The sequence below is a fragment of the Danio rerio genome, chromosome 1 (assembly GCF_052040795.2).
Source record: "Danio rerio strain M-AB ecotype USA chromosome 1, GRCz13ab, whole genome shotgun sequence".
NCBI classification, from domain to species: Eukaryota; Metazoa; Chordata; class Actinopteri; order Cypriniformes; family Danionidae; genus Danio; species Danio rerio.
In genome coordinates, this window is record NC_141021.1 from 48730956 (window position 1) to 48749315 (window position 18360).

General features: G+C 34.9%; 1 protein-coding gene across 10 annotated transcripts in view; it reads right to left on the reverse strand.

The window, feature by feature from the left end:
• The window catches only part of atp11a (ATPase phospholipid transporting 11A), a 136655-nt gene that overhangs the window by 55645 nt on the left and 62650 nt on the right, over nucleotides 1–18360 (reverse strand). For all 10 annotated transcript variants that reach the window (XR_015476925.1, XM_087237657.1, XM_087237658.1 and 7 more), the window contains exons 7-16: nucleotides 14457–14560; nucleotides 14143–14193; nucleotides 13073–13137; nucleotides 9323–9404; nucleotides 8453–8603; nucleotides 7668–7865; nucleotides 7198–7371; nucleotides 5228–5394; nucleotides 4568–4639; nucleotides 2257–2330 (exon numbers count right to left, since the gene is read on the reverse strand). Coding sequence is in view for 9 of the 10 variants with exons in the window: in XM_087237657.1 (XP_087093783.1) it covers nucleotides 2257–2330; nucleotides 4568–4639; nucleotides 5228–5394; nucleotides 7198–7371; nucleotides 7668–7865; nucleotides 8453–8603; nucleotides 9323–9404; nucleotides 13073–13137; nucleotides 14143–14193; nucleotides 14457–14560 (1138 nt within the window). In the remaining variant the exon portion in view is untranslated. The remainder of the gene's footprint in view (nucleotides 1–2256; nucleotides 2331–4567; nucleotides 4640–5227; nucleotides 5395–7197; nucleotides 7372–7667; nucleotides 7866–8452; nucleotides 8604–9322; nucleotides 9405–13072; nucleotides 13138–14142; nucleotides 14194–14456; nucleotides 14561–18360) is intronic.

An 18360-nucleotide genomic window follows, 5' to 3' on the forward strand; every position in this document is an offset into this window, starting at 1 on the left:
TTAAATGAGAATATTAGTTATGCTGTCGGGCCCGCAATACATTCAAGAACATCCTAATTGCTTTTTTAAAATGGGAAGATTAGTTATCAGGTCAATTGTATGTGACTGAATGCATTGAGGAATCATGCCGATGTCTAAATCCAGCTCTCATTTGTATGCTAGTAGCACATTGACCCACTTGCATTAACTGGCCCTCCATTTAGGCACACATGGTGACTCAGAGAAATTTCAGTGGAATGTGCGACTGTCTAGAATGAGTGGGCGTGTGTGTGTGCATGTGTGTGTGTGTGTGTGTGTGTGTGTGTCTGTGTGTGTGTGTGTGTGTGTGTGCGTGCGTGTGTGTGTGTGTGTGTGTGTGTGTGTGTGTGTGTGTTTGCTCGGCTATCATTTGAGGACAAATTTATCCCCAGACATTCGTTAAATCCCTTTGGGGATGTTCTCAAATAGGGGAAAAAAACATTCATAAATAAAGGGAATAATTAGACCTGCCAATCGGCTTACATGAAATACAGGTTAATGAATTAATGCAAATAATTATGATTAATTCTATATATATCAACATTTGCAGAGGAAATTCAACAGATGAAAACAAATGAGAAGTTGTTTATAATATTTTAATAATTTAATATATTATATATAATATTCTGTTCTAATAATGAACATCATTGACATAAAAAAGAGATTAACTGCAATAAAAATGAGAGAAAATAATTATTCAAACTATATTAACGCCCTAAACTGCCACTTATAGTGTTCTTAAAGGTATAATGTCATCCTTTACTTTATAATTATATATAAAATTTACATTTGCTTTATATACTAAATAACAAAGCAGAATCAAGTCTAACAAAGTAAATAAGTGTCTATAATTAGTGTACTTAATTTTGTGGACACATTTGTGCTAAAAAGTAAGTTAAATCTGACACATACACACTCAAACAAAAACTTTTAGGGTCATAAAAATATATTTTAAAAAAATCAAATAAAGTGTATTATTGTTAAAAATATATCGTTTTCTTTAAGGATTATAGTATTTATAACTACCTATATGTAAATGGTTGATGAGGACATGTCTTTGTTATTCAAATTCTTAAAAGACACTAAACATTCACTCATTCATTTTTCTTTGGCTTAGTCTCTACTTTAGAGGTTGCCACAGCAGAATGAACCACCAACTAATCCAGCATATGGGGCGGATGCCCTTCCAGCTGCAACCCAGTATAGGAAAAAAGTCAATCACACTCAATCACACTCATACTATAATTTAGTTTATTCAATTCACCTATAGTGCATGACATGCATGATAATACATGGGGGAAACTGGCCCAGCCGAGACTCAGCGACTTTCTTGCTGTGATGTGACAGTGCTAACCACTAAGCCACTGTGCCACCCTAAACAATGTCTTAAAAAAACTTTCAGGTGGTTTCTGTCAGGGGATATGTTTGCATTATCGATATATAAAATTTCTACAGTATAAATATCATTATGGAAACACCACGTACAACTGTGTGTGTCCCTGTAATTCAAAAAGCTTCAAAAAGATATTTAACAGGGTCTTTTAGGCTTAGACCCTTTACTCACAGCCGAATGAACCACCAACTTATCCAGCATGTGTTTTACGCATGCCCTTCCAGCTGCAAGCCAACACTGGGAAACACCCACACACTTCTGCATTCACACACATACACTATGGCCAATTTAGCTTAATTAATTCACCTATAGCACATGTCTTTGGACAGTGGGGGAAAACAGAGCACCTGGATGAAATCCACACCAAAACTGGGCCAACAACTGACCCAGGCGGGACTCGAACGAGGAACCTTCTTGCTGTGAGGCGATCGTGTTACCCACTACGGCACCATGACGCCTTAACATTGGGGTTGGATGTAATAAGCCGTTAGGGTTAGATATAAAAAGCCAATTTTACAATATAAAATACATTACGCCAAATGAGTGTCCCTGTAAACCACGTATAGACCATTTTGAGGGATGTAAACAAAAACAATGGTCCCATCGTATTTCCTGTTTTACATTTTTAGTTTCTATAGCTTCCGAGAATACAAAAAGAGCCAGATATAGAAAAATAATGTTATGATAGCTGTTTTAACATTAAGTTATGACTGAACCACCTCTTGTTAACGTTATAAAATAGTTTGATAGCAAGCAGGAAAAGTTCATGGGCCAATGACATGACCACATTGAAATGGTTTACACAAGTATGTATGTATGTATGTAAGAGTGTGTGTTCATCCTACCCGAGTTTGATCGTACGATTACACTCATTCTCCTCCTCACCGAATCAAAGTTTAACACATCCAGCAGCTCAAATCTGTGAACACATAAACACAAAGGCAAATATTTTGTATTTAAAAGGTTAAGTGACAACTGACTATGTCCACATTTATGCTCGCATAAATCAGAGGAATGCATGGCGTTTGCTGGGTGATTTGGGATGCATCTTTATCACAGACGGACAGACTTTTTATGGGACTGCGCTCTGTGCTGACCCTCATGTTCTCAGCTGTAGGACAGTGTGTAGCTGCACTAATTATGGCTGGTCCTTGTCCTTCAAGGGCATGAACACACACACACACACACATAGACAAACGCACACACACCAGTCCCCTCACTGCCTGAACAGGGGAAACTTCACTACCTAAAAGTGTTATCTTAAAAAACACACAGTTGCATTAATATGACAACCTAATTTGTAAATACGCAAATGATTAGATATTAACTGAGCAAACTGTTCTCTTACTGAGCTTTCTTTCCTTTTTAAAATGCTAGAATTAAATTAAAGTGAGTTAAAGTGCTCGAAATCTGGTATGAAATTAAAAGCCTATTTGGAAATCATTTAGCCCTTAAAATTATTCATACCCCTGGCATATTCTGATGTAAAGTTACTTTTATTCAACCAGAAAGTTTTATTTAATGAAATTGACTCCCAAAAGATAATAAGATGATGTGCAAGAGGCATCATTGTGAGGAAAAATGTCCTTCTCAGCTTTTATTTACATTTGAACAAAAAGAGGCAAAATTATTCATACCCTTTGCAAACTGTCACAGTCAATAGGACAATCCAAAATTCTATACCCTTCCAGAAAGTCCAATAGTTCTAAAGCATCCTAATTACCCTGTGTCATGATCACCAGCGATCTAGCCCTTATAGACATCTACTATATGATCCGGACTACAATTCTTCCCCTGAACTGCACTACATCTCCCATGTGGCACCTCACACACACACCAGTTCCAGATCACCCATAATTACACACACAAAACCTCATGATGGACTAATCAGATGGACCATATAAACAGCGCACACACACACAAACAAACATACACACACACACACACAAATACATACACACACACACACAACTACACACACACACACAAATACATACACACACACACACACACACACACACACTTTGTTGACTCTTGTTACCCTATAACCCCTGTATCCCCTGTTTATTTATAAACTAATTTCGAGAGGATCACGTGCTTATGATTGTCCACAGCTGGTGCCGCATTAACTTTATTAACTTTAGTGATTAATTCACTAATTATATCATTTCTAATTCGCTATAAATAAGCAGTTTCTTATCTCAGTATGTTCATCTCGATGAATCTCTCCTCCCACCTCCTAACTACATGGGCGACACGGTGGCCCAGTGATTAGCACTGTTGCCTCACAGCAAGAATGTCTCTGGTTAAAGTCCCTACTAAGCCAGTCGACATTTCTGTGCAGAGTTTGCTCCCCATGCTTTCGTGGGTTTTCACCAGGTTTCTCCAAAAAACACACAATCTAAGTAAATAGAACAGACCAAATTGACATCAAAGTCAAGCTCTTAGTATGCCGTATATCTCTCCTTAGCAATCCCTATATCTGTCATTAGCCAGAAATAAGTCAGGGGAGTTCATCAAGATCTACCTGAGCTCAAACTCCCCTCTTGCCCTGCTAACGGGAGGGAGCCCAGGACTCAAGGATCTTATTGTCATGATAACCAGCGATCTAACCACCAGAGGTCGCTGGTAAACATTCACACACATAAGACTACAAGTCTGCTTGCAAATGGACTACATATTCAGTCATGCCACACACACACACACCTGCTCTAAATCTCTACTGATTACAATCGCACAGCTGAAGCTGCTCAAGGACTGATTCTCCGACTCTGGATTGCCCTCATACATCTGTTTGCCCCCATATTGACCCCTGCTTGCCTGACCATTCTAATAAACCTGCAAGTGGATCCTCACCTCTGTTGTCAGTGTCAAATCCCTTGGTTTCACTTATAAGCTCAGGGCTCTCTGCCGGGACAGCATGCCAAACAAGCTAATTACTAATCATAAGCTAGGTCTTAACTATTGAAGCATTTTGTTCTTTTTTGTAGGTAAAAATATACATCACATAAAAACGTATATTTAACCTATTAATGCATGTAAGTTTTTTTTTTTGGATAGTGTAAAGTAAGATTTTTGGACAGACTGATGGACTTGCAAATGCTGCTACAGTTTCCTGTTGGTCATTGAGCTCATGCTGTTGTCCAGATGGCTCACCTCTCCATCTCATCCTCTCTGTTAAGGATCTCCATGTGACTGTCCTTCAGACGGAGGTAGGTGAAGCCCAATCTGAGCAGGTGAGAGAAAGAAAAACAAGTTACTTTATGATTGTTGCTGAGCATTATTTATTCTAGATTTGTATGATTGTGTTATAAATGGCTCAAAAAGCTATACAGTATATACTACAGTGTGTATAGTATATTGTAGGAGACCTCAAAAACGTGTAGGAACCATAAAAATAGCACACTTAAAGGGATAATATGAGTTTTATGATCAGAGTATTGATTTACACGTAATATATAAATAAATAAAGATTATTCATACGCATTAAATAAGTGATTTATTGTTAAAACTGCATACTGGTAGGGTTATGTTATAGTATCTATAATAGCTATATGTAAAACATGATAAATGTGTGTGTGAATAGGTGTGAGGGTATGAAACAATGGTTTATGATTTATTGACAATAGTTTATTTAGATCAGAGTAATAATTTACACGACGCGTTCTGACTGTTTTGGCAGGAAAATGAAATATAAAATTGCTCTGTCATCCAAAGTGAGACTCTGTATCTCAAACCTTGAAGGACAGTGTCTAAAGTGCAATATGGTGGCCCTGTTTTGTGTCTGTGTGTGTAATATATATGCATTCATCTTGCCTTTTCATGCCCTCCACCAGCGCAACCTCGTCTGGAGAAGAGGAGATATAGAAAGATGTGGCTTTGCCCTGATGTATTCCTCTCTTAATGCCGTCGACCGTCTCCTCTTCCTTTACCTGGACAGTGTGGCACAGGCACAGCGCACGAAAAAACAGCTCCTCTCGCTCCTGTACAGGCAAAACGCATGCAGTTGTGAGGAACGACTCCTGCAGATCTTTTTCAACAAAAATACATCAAGACATTAAAGGGATAGTTCACCCAGAAATCTAAATCTTTTGACCCTCAATCATCCATGATGTATTGTAGCTGACATTTTGTTAAGGAAGATATTTAGCTGAAACAATGGTCATCAGTGATTCATGAAATGAATGTGTAAAAATGAGTAAAAAAACAGGAAGGTGGTGTTCTCAAGACTGTCATAACACCTTTATAATCATGACATAACGTGTCACGAATATGAAGGAGATTGTATGCATGTTTATGACACCTTTTATGAAGTGCAGTTTTGAATTTTTTTAAATGCAAAGATGACATTGTTTGAGATGTTTTTGTTATAACAACTTGATATACAATTAAAGTCAGAATTATTAGCCCCTCGATAAAATCTTTGAAAATAAAAGTGAGTCGACTAATTGGACAAGAATCATTCGTCTGATTCCTCTCACACCAGCAGAAAGGAAGATAGATAGACTAACAAAGCCAGATTAAGTGACAAAGACTAAGAGATAACAGGAGACAGAAAGGCTATCAGTGTCTGAACAACATGCAGTCAATACCCATTTATCCTGTAAATATTTGGATGCATCTGATACATTACAAATCTAAACAACAACCAACTCTGAAGTTTAATTGTATTATGAGGACACTTCAGCCTAATGATCTCATTAGAATGGACAAACTGAGCCAATCTAATTCCCTGACTGATATTCAAAGAGATCACATTTAAAACTGCAACTGTCGAGATGTGAGATGGGTTAACAAATTCTTTCACAGATGTTTTAGTTAATCTTCAGAATTAATGTGTCACGTCGTCACTAAGCTGATTTATCAAAGATAAAATTAAAATCCATCCATCACGCCATCCATCCATGGCTAAAATATTCATGCTAAAACTTGCCGACGATAATATCAGACAATTTCTGTGCGTTGAAACATAACTAGTCACCGATAACCACACATTCTCATCTCTTACTTTGATGAATATAATATTATTATTGTGGGAGAAAATGCATTTGGTCAAACTGATTCATTAAATTGAATAATGACAGGAAAACTTAAGGTAAACTTTACCTAGGGACTAGATGGTAAAATATTTTGGGAAAAAAATTATATGATTTTTGTTTTCATATTTTAATTATGTTTTTAATTTTGAAGTAAATACTTTTTTGGAATTTTTTGGATTGAATAAAAAAATACGAAATTAAATAAGATAAATAAAAACAAAATTAAATTAAATTAAATAATAAAATTAACTAAAATTTTAAACCAAATTAAATTAAAGCAAAAAACTAAATAAAATAAAATTTAATTTATTTTTTTAATTAAAAATTAAATTTCTAAATTAAATTAAGTTAAATTAAAGCCAAAAAATATAAAATAAAATTAAATTAAATTAAATTAAATGAATAAGGGGACTAAGCCAACAAGAAAATGAATGAATTAATTAATAATTAAATTAAATTAAATTAAATTAAATTAAATTAAATTAAATTAAATTAAATTAAATTAAATTAAATTAAATTAAATTAAATTTGCAAAATAAAATGAAATTTTAAAAAAATTAATAAATAAACACAAAACAAAATTAAACAATAACAAGAAGTTTTAAAAAATCTAATTAAAGCAAAAAACAAAATATTATTTAATTTCATTTTAAAAATATATAAACTAAACTAAACTAAGCTAAGCTAAGCTAAGCTAAGCTAAGCTAAGCTAAACTAAATCAGCTGTAATCAAAACAAGAAGCTCACCTTTCCCTCTACACCTGGAGAGGAGTCAATCATATCCATTCCAGCAGCTCCAGGTAAGATCTGCCCATTACAGATGGCATGTGGCACATAGACATGTCCATCCACGCAACACTCCCTCAGCTCCATGTTATTTTCTGTCAAAGTGCCTGTCTTATCAGTGAACACATATTCCACCTGTAAAAAAAACAAGTGCCATCCACTGTAAAAAATGCAGGGTTCCACGCAATTCATTGATGTTGACTGGACCTTGACCCAACACAAATTGATTAAGTTAATATAGGACTCTTAACAAAATTTTTTGGATTGAACATTAAAAAAGTTAAGTTGTCCCATGAAATCTAAAGAATTGTGTTGTTTTAGCTCATTTGAATTAAGTTGTTCGAACGAACAAAAACAAATATTTTTTTGAGTATAGTAAACAAACAGTGACCCAAACAGCAGTTTATAAGTGGGCTAAAATTGTCTGCTACCTGTCCAAGCTCCTCATTGAGGTCCGAGGTATTGACCAGCGGCCGTTCTCCAACCTCCTCATCAAACATGTCGTCGTCCCACAGGATAAAGTAGGAGCCCAGGAACTTCTGCATCTCCACCGTCACGTACATAGACACAGGAATGATGTAGTTAAACAGAACCATGAAGGCCAAGAAGTCTGTGAAAGCCCGGATTAACTGAGGACACAAAACAACATGGGATGTTTGGGTTGTCGCATTTTCGACACAATGTATATATATTTTTTTAGTTAATAAATTTTTTTTTTGTATTTACCAAATCTGTTTGTTTATTTATTTATTTATTTATTTATTTATTTATTTATTTATTTATTTATTTATTTATCCTATAATAATAATAATAATAATAACAAAAATTATTATTATTATTATTATTATTATTAATAATATTATTATGATTATTATTATTATTATTATTATTATAACTAAGGTTATTAGTTACTACAACTTTATTAGTTACTAATAACTTTAACTAATTAACTAGTAACTAATAGCTTTCAACAGTTAAAGTTATTATAAACATAGTTAACCTGCAATTATATAGCATATACAGTAGGTGATGTCCATGTGTATGTGTATTTGTGTGTATTAAGTGTATTTGTGTATTAAGTGTATGTGTTGTCCTTGATAATAATAATAATAATAATAATAATAATAATAATAATAATAATAATAATAATAATAATAATAATAATAATAATAATAATAATAAAAAGAAGAAAAAAGACATTTTTTATAGCACATACTACATGTCGTTGCCTCTCAGACTCAGTCCTCTGGTTGTACCAGGGCTCATCTCTGTTCGGGTCGGCCTGCCAGACATACTTCAGGACAGTATTGATCAGAGCTTTACTGATCAGAATGCAGAGGTACACAATCAGATAGGCGTTCATAGACCTGCAATGCAAACAACAAGCAGATGAGATCTCAAAATCATGCTTAATGTTTTCTGGACATGTATCCTAAACCAGTGTGACTTGGCCAGAGGGAATCTAAAGTCAACATCCAAATACTATCTCAAATATTTAAATTAAATGGGAATTTCAAGCAAAAATGGCAATTTACTTCATGGTTATTCAGCCTCAGATTATTAAAACTTATTGTGAGCTTTTATCTGTTGAACACAAAAGAATATATTTCGAAGAATGTTGAAAGGTGGCTATTGACATCCATAGTAGGGACAAATACTTTGGAAGTCAGTCTAAAACTATACAACATTCTTCAAAAGCATTCTCTTTTTTGTTTAATTGTAAAAAGAAACTCAAAAAATGTAAAATCGATGACTATTGTTTGTTATTTTTAGGCGAACTACCCGTTTAAAGGGCTAAAAAAGGAAATCAACATTTATTTGATTTAAAAAGTCAATGACATCTGAAACTCTGAAAATAGATCTCTGAAAGTACACTTGTTTATTCAATAAATAGAGATCTGATGTATTTGCCTAATGGCTGCATTTATCCGTCTGTCGCAGAAACACATGTGAGCGCAACTTGATACCATTTGTGACATCAAATACAGAGGCCCGCAATTTGCTTTACAAACAGGACACTAAATGCATTACGCTGTACATGCTGACAGCAAGATAAACTGATCGAAAGTCTATCATCGTGTCTTACTTTTCAACAGCGGAGCGTTTCTGAGACTTGGACTGGTAGTTAAGGGCCATCTTGGTTTCCATGCCCGTGTAAATGGCCACAGCTAGAAAAACAAGAAACCACAGAGTTAGTTATGATTAAAGAAACCATTATATGCACGGTAATAGATGCTGGGTTCCACACAATCCCTTCATGTTGTCCCAACACAAATCGATTAATTTAACTTAATGGTTTAAACAAATTTATGTTAATTAAGCTGTTTTTTTTTCAGCTCACTTTAATTTTTTAAACAAGCAGCTAAATTATTTTTAGGTGTACAGTTTCCTCTGCTAATGTTGGTACCCTTGGTTAATATGAGGAAAGAAAACTGTGAAAAAATGTCTTTAATATTTAACCTTTTGATCTTTGACCCACCGGCCACTTTATTAGGTACACCTGTCCAACTGCTCGTTAACGCAAATTTTTAATCAGACAATCACATTGCTAAACTTAATGCGTTTAGATATGAGACACGGTCAAGATGATCTGCTGCAAGTCAAACCGAGCATCAGAATGGGGAAGAAAGGCGATTTAAGTGACTTTGTACGTGGCATGGTTGTTAGTGCCAGACGGGCTGGTCTGAGTATTTCAGAAACTGCTGATCTACTGGGATTTTGATATCTAAATGTTTGTGTCGTGTCACGTCATGTGCGGAGAGTCAAATTGCTTGTCTCGGGAATCTTGTTGTGACATGTGTTGTAAAAACTGCACAATGTTTCCAGAAGTGTGGATTGTTGATAAGAAAGTGTCTGGTGCACGCGGAGAGGAGAGTGTGTCCTATGGGTGGTTTGTCAAGCTCATTAACCTGCATGAAGCACACTCAGAATTGGACAATGTTTTCAAAGAAATATGGATTGTTTATAAGAAAAGATTCTGTAATTTAGAAGTTTCTGGTGTAAATAAATAAAAAATAGAGTCTGTTGTTAGCAAGTACTGATGAAACAGACCAGTTTTTAGACATTTCTTGAAAACGCCAACCAGATTTTACCAAGTATGACATGTTCATGGATTAACATCCATGCTGAACCTGGAACAACATTCCAATCAGCCGATCAGATTTAAGGGATACGTTTACCGTTTATGTTGAGTTTAAACTTACCATTAGGTTTATGAACTACGTCCATATCTACATGATTGTTATCCAACTATTATTCTGATTTTGGGAATAATCTACAGTTATGGTTGGGTTTAGGGGAAGGGAATAGGTATGTATTTCATATTCCAACAAAAACGATGTTCCAGGATCAACATAGATGTTAATACAGGATCGCATTGTGCTTGGAAAAATCATGATGTGCTCTTGAAAATGATCATAGACTGATCATGTAGTTTGGCAAGTCATTCCAGCAGGACGCAACATTAAAGGTTAATCTTTCTTGCGATTGATTTAATGCCCCCTTGGGATGGTACCACAAAGTGACGCATTCAGTAGCAAAGCACAGGCACAAAAGCCTACTTTCATACAGCTATATTCTCATTTTGTCAACAAACAACCTTTTGTCACAAATCACTGCTCTGACTTTGCTCTTCTCCACTGTGATGAATGACTGAGTGAGTTTTTGGACTGTGCATTGTTCTTCATATTTATAGCCCTGTGAAACAGGAGGTCATGGTTGAACAACCTTCTGTTCCTAGTCACCCAGGTGTGCGAAAATATATATAAAATATCAATAGGAACGTATTTCAAAAATATTTCACTCATATGTATTCATAAATAGCACATACAGGTAAAGTCAATATGATTTGCCCTCCAGAGAATTATTTATTTAAATATTTCACAAATGATGTTTAACAGAGCAGGGAATTTTTCACAGTATTTCCTATAATATTTTTTCTTTTGGAGAAAGTTTTACTTGTTTTATTTCGGCTAGAATAAAAGAAGTTTTCATTTTTTCTTTTAAACCATTTTAAGGTTAATCAGCCTTGGGAAGGGCGCCCAGGTATATTAACAGCCGCCCAAGTATATTTGGTGACATTTATTTATTTTTTTTTATTATCACTTTTTTTTTGCATCCGCCTGCACGTTTCCTACTTCTCGTTGTGTGTGCGGGAGAACTGTAAACACTCCTCCGGACTATTTCACGTGCTTTGCAGAGACCCACAGAGATGTGCCTTTTTGGGACTTAAAATGCATCAATCCAGGGTTTCTAAATCTCAGAAAATGTCCAGGATTTGGCTTTTGGTTTCACTTTATAAAGTCATCCTTAATTGTATGCATTTTCTCATGACTTTTTTATTTTAAGCCTGATTTACTTTAGCTTGGCTTCACAGCTGACAGCACTTGCACAGCTGCAAGACCGAGAGAAACATTAAATAATCAATTCTTTGATCTAAACGACTCAGATAAACTTTTCTTTTTAGTCAGAGAGGATAAAATGACATCTAAACTGGCTGCAAAATATACAGTTCAAGTCAGAATTATTAGCCCCCCTTTGGTTTTTATATATATATATATATATATATATATATATATATATATATATATATATATATATATATATATATATATATATATATATATATATATATATATATATATATATATATATATATATATATATATATATATATATATATCCCAAATGATGTTTAACAGATAAAGGAAATTTTCACAGTATGTCTGATAATATTTTTTCTTCTGAAAAAAGACTTATTTGTTTTATTTTGGCTAGAAAAACAGCAGTTTTAAATTTTAAATAAATCTTAAAGTACAAATTAGCCCCTTTAAGCTGTATAGAAGAGTTTTAAAAATATCTAGTCAAATATTATTTACTATCATCATGGCAAAGATAAAATAAATCTAAAATTATTAGAAATGAGTTATTAAAACTACTATGTTTAGAAATGTGTTGAAAAAATCTTTCCATCAAACAAAAATTGTGGGGGAATTCGGTCTTCAGCTGTATACAAAGACAATTGTATCTTGACAAAAAACTCTTGTGTTTGCAATTGCTTGTTCTCAGTGAGACATTTTGTGGTTAAACAATAACGACATTTTTCACAAGCTTCTTTGCTTCTATTTACCACAGCTCTTTTTATTCTGTAGCGGATCATAGCAGCTCAGCTGAAACAGTTCAACATTTTTTTCAGCTTGCCCCGCTCTTGAATCCTCACGTGTATAATGTGACATTCATCTCTCTTTCTCTCTCTCTTTCTCTCTCTCTTTCTTTCTCTCTCTCCAGCAATTACGAACTTCTCTCTGATCTCACAAGCCTGAGTGACTCATTTAATTACAGTGGGAACAGAGTGACAGAACGACTCCATCAGCAACTCTCTTCTCTTATTCTCTTGCCTCTACCTTGTAGGCTGTATCAGGTTATTATAGTGATGGATCTTGGCGTCATCAGTAAGTTTAGGTTTCCAAAGCGATACAAAAACTGATTAAATATATGCCTTGAACTGGATTGTGCGTTGTTCAGTGTATACAACACAATCTCACGGCAATTCGTAACTTTTTGATTTAGTGGCTAATTCGTATGAATTAGTACAATCTAATTCGTACAGTTTAGTACGATTTGCTCATCACCCAATGATGGTTGGCGTTAGGGGTGGGGTTAGGTGCCACGCCTTTTTCCTTTTTAAAATCGTACATTTTCGTATGACTGCACTCATACAAATTAGCCACTAAACTGACAAAACGTAAAATACTTACGTTTCCTCGTGAGATCATGCTGGTATTTATACAATATACATTATATATCATGTATACACATACAAAATGTTTTTTCTTACCATGTATGTATTCTGTGTTTTTCAGTGTGGCTCCACGTAGCAGCAGATTCTCAGAACCCAGAGGTCTGAGAAAATCAAACAATATCAAATTCAGAATTACACATATAATAACTTTCTTTTTTTGGTGCTGAAAATTTATACTTAAAGACTACCTTAAATTAAAAGAAAGGTAAATAGGTAAAAATCGTAACATGTAAAATAAAAAACCATTGCTAAAAAAAACAATGAAAATATACAATTTTGTGCTATATAGAACATACACTCACCGGCCACTTTATTAGGTACAACTGTCCAACTGCTCGTTAATGCAAATTTCTAATCAGCCAAACACATGGCAGCAACTCAATGCATTTAGACATGCAGACATAGTCAAGATGATCTGCTGCAGCTTAAATCAAGCATTAAAATGTGGAAGAAAGGTGATTAAGGTGACTTTGAATGTGCATGGTTGTTGGTGCCAGATGTGCTGCTGTGAGTATTTCAGAAACCGCTGATCTACTGGGATTTTCACACACAACTATCTCTAGGGTTTACAGAAAATGGTCCAAAAAGAGAAAATATCCAATGAGTGTCAGTTCTGTGGATGCAAATGCCTTGTTGATGCTAGAAGTCAAATGAGAATGACCAGACTGGTTTGAGCTGATAGAAAGGCAACTGCTTGATGCTATCATGTCAATATGGACCAAAATCTCTGAGGAATATTTCTAATACCTTGTTAAATCTGTGCCACGAAGGATTAAGACAGTTCTGAATGCAAAAGGGGGCCCAACCACCTATTAGTGAGGTGTACCTAATAAAGTGGCCGGTGAGTGTATATATTATAAAAATACTGTATTTATTTATTAGTTTTAAATACGGTATATACTGTATGTTTATACATTTGCATAACTTACATATCTGCACCAAAAAATGTTTTAATTAAAGAATGAAATGTTGGAAGCATTGCTTTAGCAAGAATACGAATTGGAAGACAGACCTGTTCTATGAAAATGATAAATTGTGCCTCTTGAATTCAATCTTTCACACACTGGCCCTTTAATTAAGAGTCAATTTCCTGAATATAGATTTACCTCGCGATGGGCTCGTCTCGATCCAAATAAATATTGATGCGTCCCACAAATCTACAGCGGGAGAGGAAGAAAAGACAGAAATGAATGTCTGGTCTGGGCTCTGTGTCAATATGTGTGTGTGTGTGTGTGTGTGTGTGTGTGTGTGTGTGTGTGTGTGTGTGTGTGTGTGTGTGTGTGTGTAGTTAACACACTCTGGAGTGCGTTTCATGCTGTTTTGACGGTCCAGCAGTAATTCTATACACACTGTGAATTTGTAAGCAAAATCTGCGGGTTTGTTTTTGTGTTTGCTGCTGATATAGAAGCCTATTTCTCACTTGTACAGGTCTGGCTGGGGTTGTTCGCATTCTATGGTGGCGTGCAGCGTGTCCACCTCCTCTGCTGTGCTGAAGGCTTTTGTGTCCTGAACTGCATAATAGGTCTTTGTGTAAAGAGGAGAGCAAGAGAGAAACAAGTTAGCATTCCAAGGTCAAAAACTCTCACACAAATTTCTGCTATTAACTATTAAGAGTGTGTGTGTGTGTGTGTGTGCAAGTGTAAACAAATATACAGAGCAGATCAGAAATGGAGAAAATCTTGAAAAACACTTGATTTTTATTCATAAATGATACATTTTTCATTATTCAGAATTGGAAGATTTATTTTTCCTACTTTAAGCAAAAACGTATTTCATTCTTTTGAAAAAGCAGTTACTGATCATAAGGAATTTACCAGGTACCATGTTAACACCTGTAAGTAGAGGATCTGAAAGTTTTTTTTCTAATTTTGATGAATGTGCTTTTTCATACACACCATTTTTTTCAACCCAGACTCATTACGGAAATGTACCCAGGTCTACATTTCTGGGGACAGCGAAATACATACCTGGAGGTACTTCTGTTTGCCGTTTTTGTTTTTGCAAATCCACCGGAGGTCGCTGTGTTTGCTATTTGATGATATCAAATTTCTTTTAAGCATCCTCTTCTCACATGAATCCACCAGAGGGCGCAATATACACTTCAACCAGCCAGCCCAACTTGCTGTCGACTGACTGACTGACTGACCCACCCACCCCTGTCCCTAAACCCAACCGATAGTGTTTTCAAAAGCAATCTAGAAAAAGAAAAGTGGTCGCAGTCGTGTGATTTCACCACATTTTCAGCCTGTTGAATCTTTATTTATTTTTTGGCTTTTTTTTACCTGGTTTCTACAACCATTCTTTGTTGAATTCAAACTATGTTGTCGCGATCAACTCAACCATGCAGCCCAAGTCCATCGGCGTACGTGGCAAGCTACTGGGCAAACTGGTAACAGCCGTCCAGCTGTCAGCGGGCACTCAAACTAACAGGACCCATTTGTGGCATCATACCGCCCCATAGCGTTCATTTTAAAGATGAAATGCAGCCATAAGTACCACCTTTGGCTACATAATATGCGCTCCCCAGAAATATAGACAGGGGTACATATCCATAATGAGCCTGTGTTGCGTTTCTCATGTCAATTTGTTTTATACTGCATTTCAAAACATACTTGACTCATGAAATACGTTCTTTTGTCCTGTTAGAATAACTTTAAATGGGAGCAAGGAGTATCCTTCAAATGTTCTAGATCTAAAATCTGTTGATCTCCACTGAATTTTACACTCAGTGTAATAATTTAAAATACATAAACCCTTATAATTATTCTACAGCTTGTTTGCAATGATGTGATTCTGGTTACATGTGAAATTCCAGTGCAGAGCTATAAGTAATAAACTAAATGGAAGAAAGAGAATAGTCCATATTGTTGCACTGTAGATTGCTTCAAAAGAGATATACTGTAAACAGAAAATAACCACATATGTATGTTGGACATGATTCTTATTTGTGACCCTGGACCACAAAAAAATTTGTGGGAAAAGCAAAAAACTATTTTGATTGAGATGTTGTGACAAAATAATTAGTATATTAAGAAATAATCATCTTCCATGACAACATTTCGGGAATTTCCTTCTGTAAAAAAAAAATCTTTGGTAAAATACAATGCTAAAAACTTCATTTAGACAATATTAAAGGCGATTTTCTCAATATTGTGATTTTTTTTGTTTTAACTCTCAGGTTCCAGATTTTCAAATTGTTGTATCTCTGCCAAATATTATCAATGGAAAAGTTTTAAGTCAACGATCAGATAATGCGTATATCTCAATTTCCAAAAATGTACACTTATGACAGATTTGATGTCCAGGGTCACAACAGGGTAACTGAAATATTTACTTGCCTATAAGTAGGCCCACACACAATCTGCGCGCGCAGATTTACGCAGATTTTTAGCCCAACATTTGATTTTGTTTATTTACTTGTGTAAATGTATGTTTAAATTAATTACAGTAATATTATTGACTAATATGGAAATATTTATATGATTTATATGATTTATTTACAATACAGTTTGTTAAGTAATATTTTCTTTCTTTTAGTAGATATATTATATGAGATACTTGCTTAGTTTACCAAATAAAGTGGATCTAATTGGATTTGCACTGTAAATATAAAATAAAAGTTTAAAAGGTTTTACTTTTTATTTGATATATTAAGGTTTTAGATATGATACCCCAAAAATAATTCAGCATAAATCCACAGATTTTTAACACAATTCTGCGAAGAAAAAGCAAAAAATGTCCACAGATTTCGTCTGGCCCTACCTATAAGGCAGCAGATCTAATAAGCAACCTCATTTTAAATGATTATACCTACATCAAAACGTTGTTTATTGGAAATACTATAGTTCTAAATGTTACTACAGAAAAAAAAAAAAACTAGTACAGAAATGTTCTGTTCTGATCATTCTGTAGTAGCTGTGGCATCACAACAACTTAAATTATAGTAATAAACAAAATACCCAATACTATACTTACTTTTCTTTAGAATGTTTACTACAATACACCACAGTTTACAGTAGCAAAGCTAAAGTATACTACAGTATTTATAACAGTTTATCAGTTCACAATAATTCATGTTTTGCAATATAATATTTATTAACAGAGATGTAAATACTACAGTATAATATATACATCATACATTTTCCTATAAAATATTATAGTATATTTTCATGTGGTTGTGTTGTCTTCCAGACATTTGTCTGCACAAAAAAGCAGATGAAAGCATATAAAAGCATGGATGCATAACGTTGTTTTATTTTGTTAGTGGATGGGAAAATCTACAAAGGTAACCAAGGTGCTTCACAAAAACAATCGTCTAGTTTTGGCAGGGTAAGTTATTTATGTTCGCTGAATTTTTTGGTGGTGTTGTTTGTAATATCTGTCTTTTTCTATTTATAATACATAAACATAATATTAAGATTAATAACAATATTTTACTAATTATATATTAACATACTGATCAGTGCTGTCAAATGATTAATAGCCTTTAAAAAAAAGTTTGTACATATGTAACGGAGGCCAGCTAGTAAGTGCTGTGCAGGTAAACCTCACTCCTCTGACCTCTAAAGGTGCTCTAGCGACAAACACTGGAAGCCATGGTCTTTAGCCTCCTTGTTAGAGCAACCGACTCCCATGCGGAAGGTCGCTGGTTCAATCCCAGCACGGAGCGGGTTGGGTAGTGTAGGACCGGTGGGGTTACACATACAATTGTGCATCTATATATTTGAGAAATGTTCATTTCAAGCCACTTTTCCTTCCGTTATCAAGTATATTTCCCTACAACTTTTGAAACTCTTCAATAGCTATGAGTTTTTTTCTTTTTTGTTTTTGGACTGACCAAATTTTAACAACAAAACATAAACAGTTAGAATCACTTACAGCCCTCCATCTGCAAACAACCAATTGTAATATTACCAGTAAAGTTTCATTCCTTTCATTTAATTCATTTTCTTTCTGCTTAATCCCTTTATTAATCAATGATCGCCACAGCGGAATGAACCGCTAACTTATCCAGCATATGTTTTATGCAGAGGATGCCCTTCCAGCTGCAACCCAACAATGGGAAACACCCATATTCTCTTATAGTACATTCACACACTACGGTCAATTTAGTTTAATCAATTCACCTGTACCGCATATCTTTGGACTGTGGCACCCGGAGAAAATCCACATGGGAAAAACATGCAAACTCTACACAGAAATGCCAACTGGTCCAGCCGGGGCTCGAACCAGTGACCTTCGTGCTGTGAGGCGATCGTGTTATCCACTGCGCCTACCGTGCTGCCCCACCAGTAATATTTGCATTTCTACAAGATATGTATATA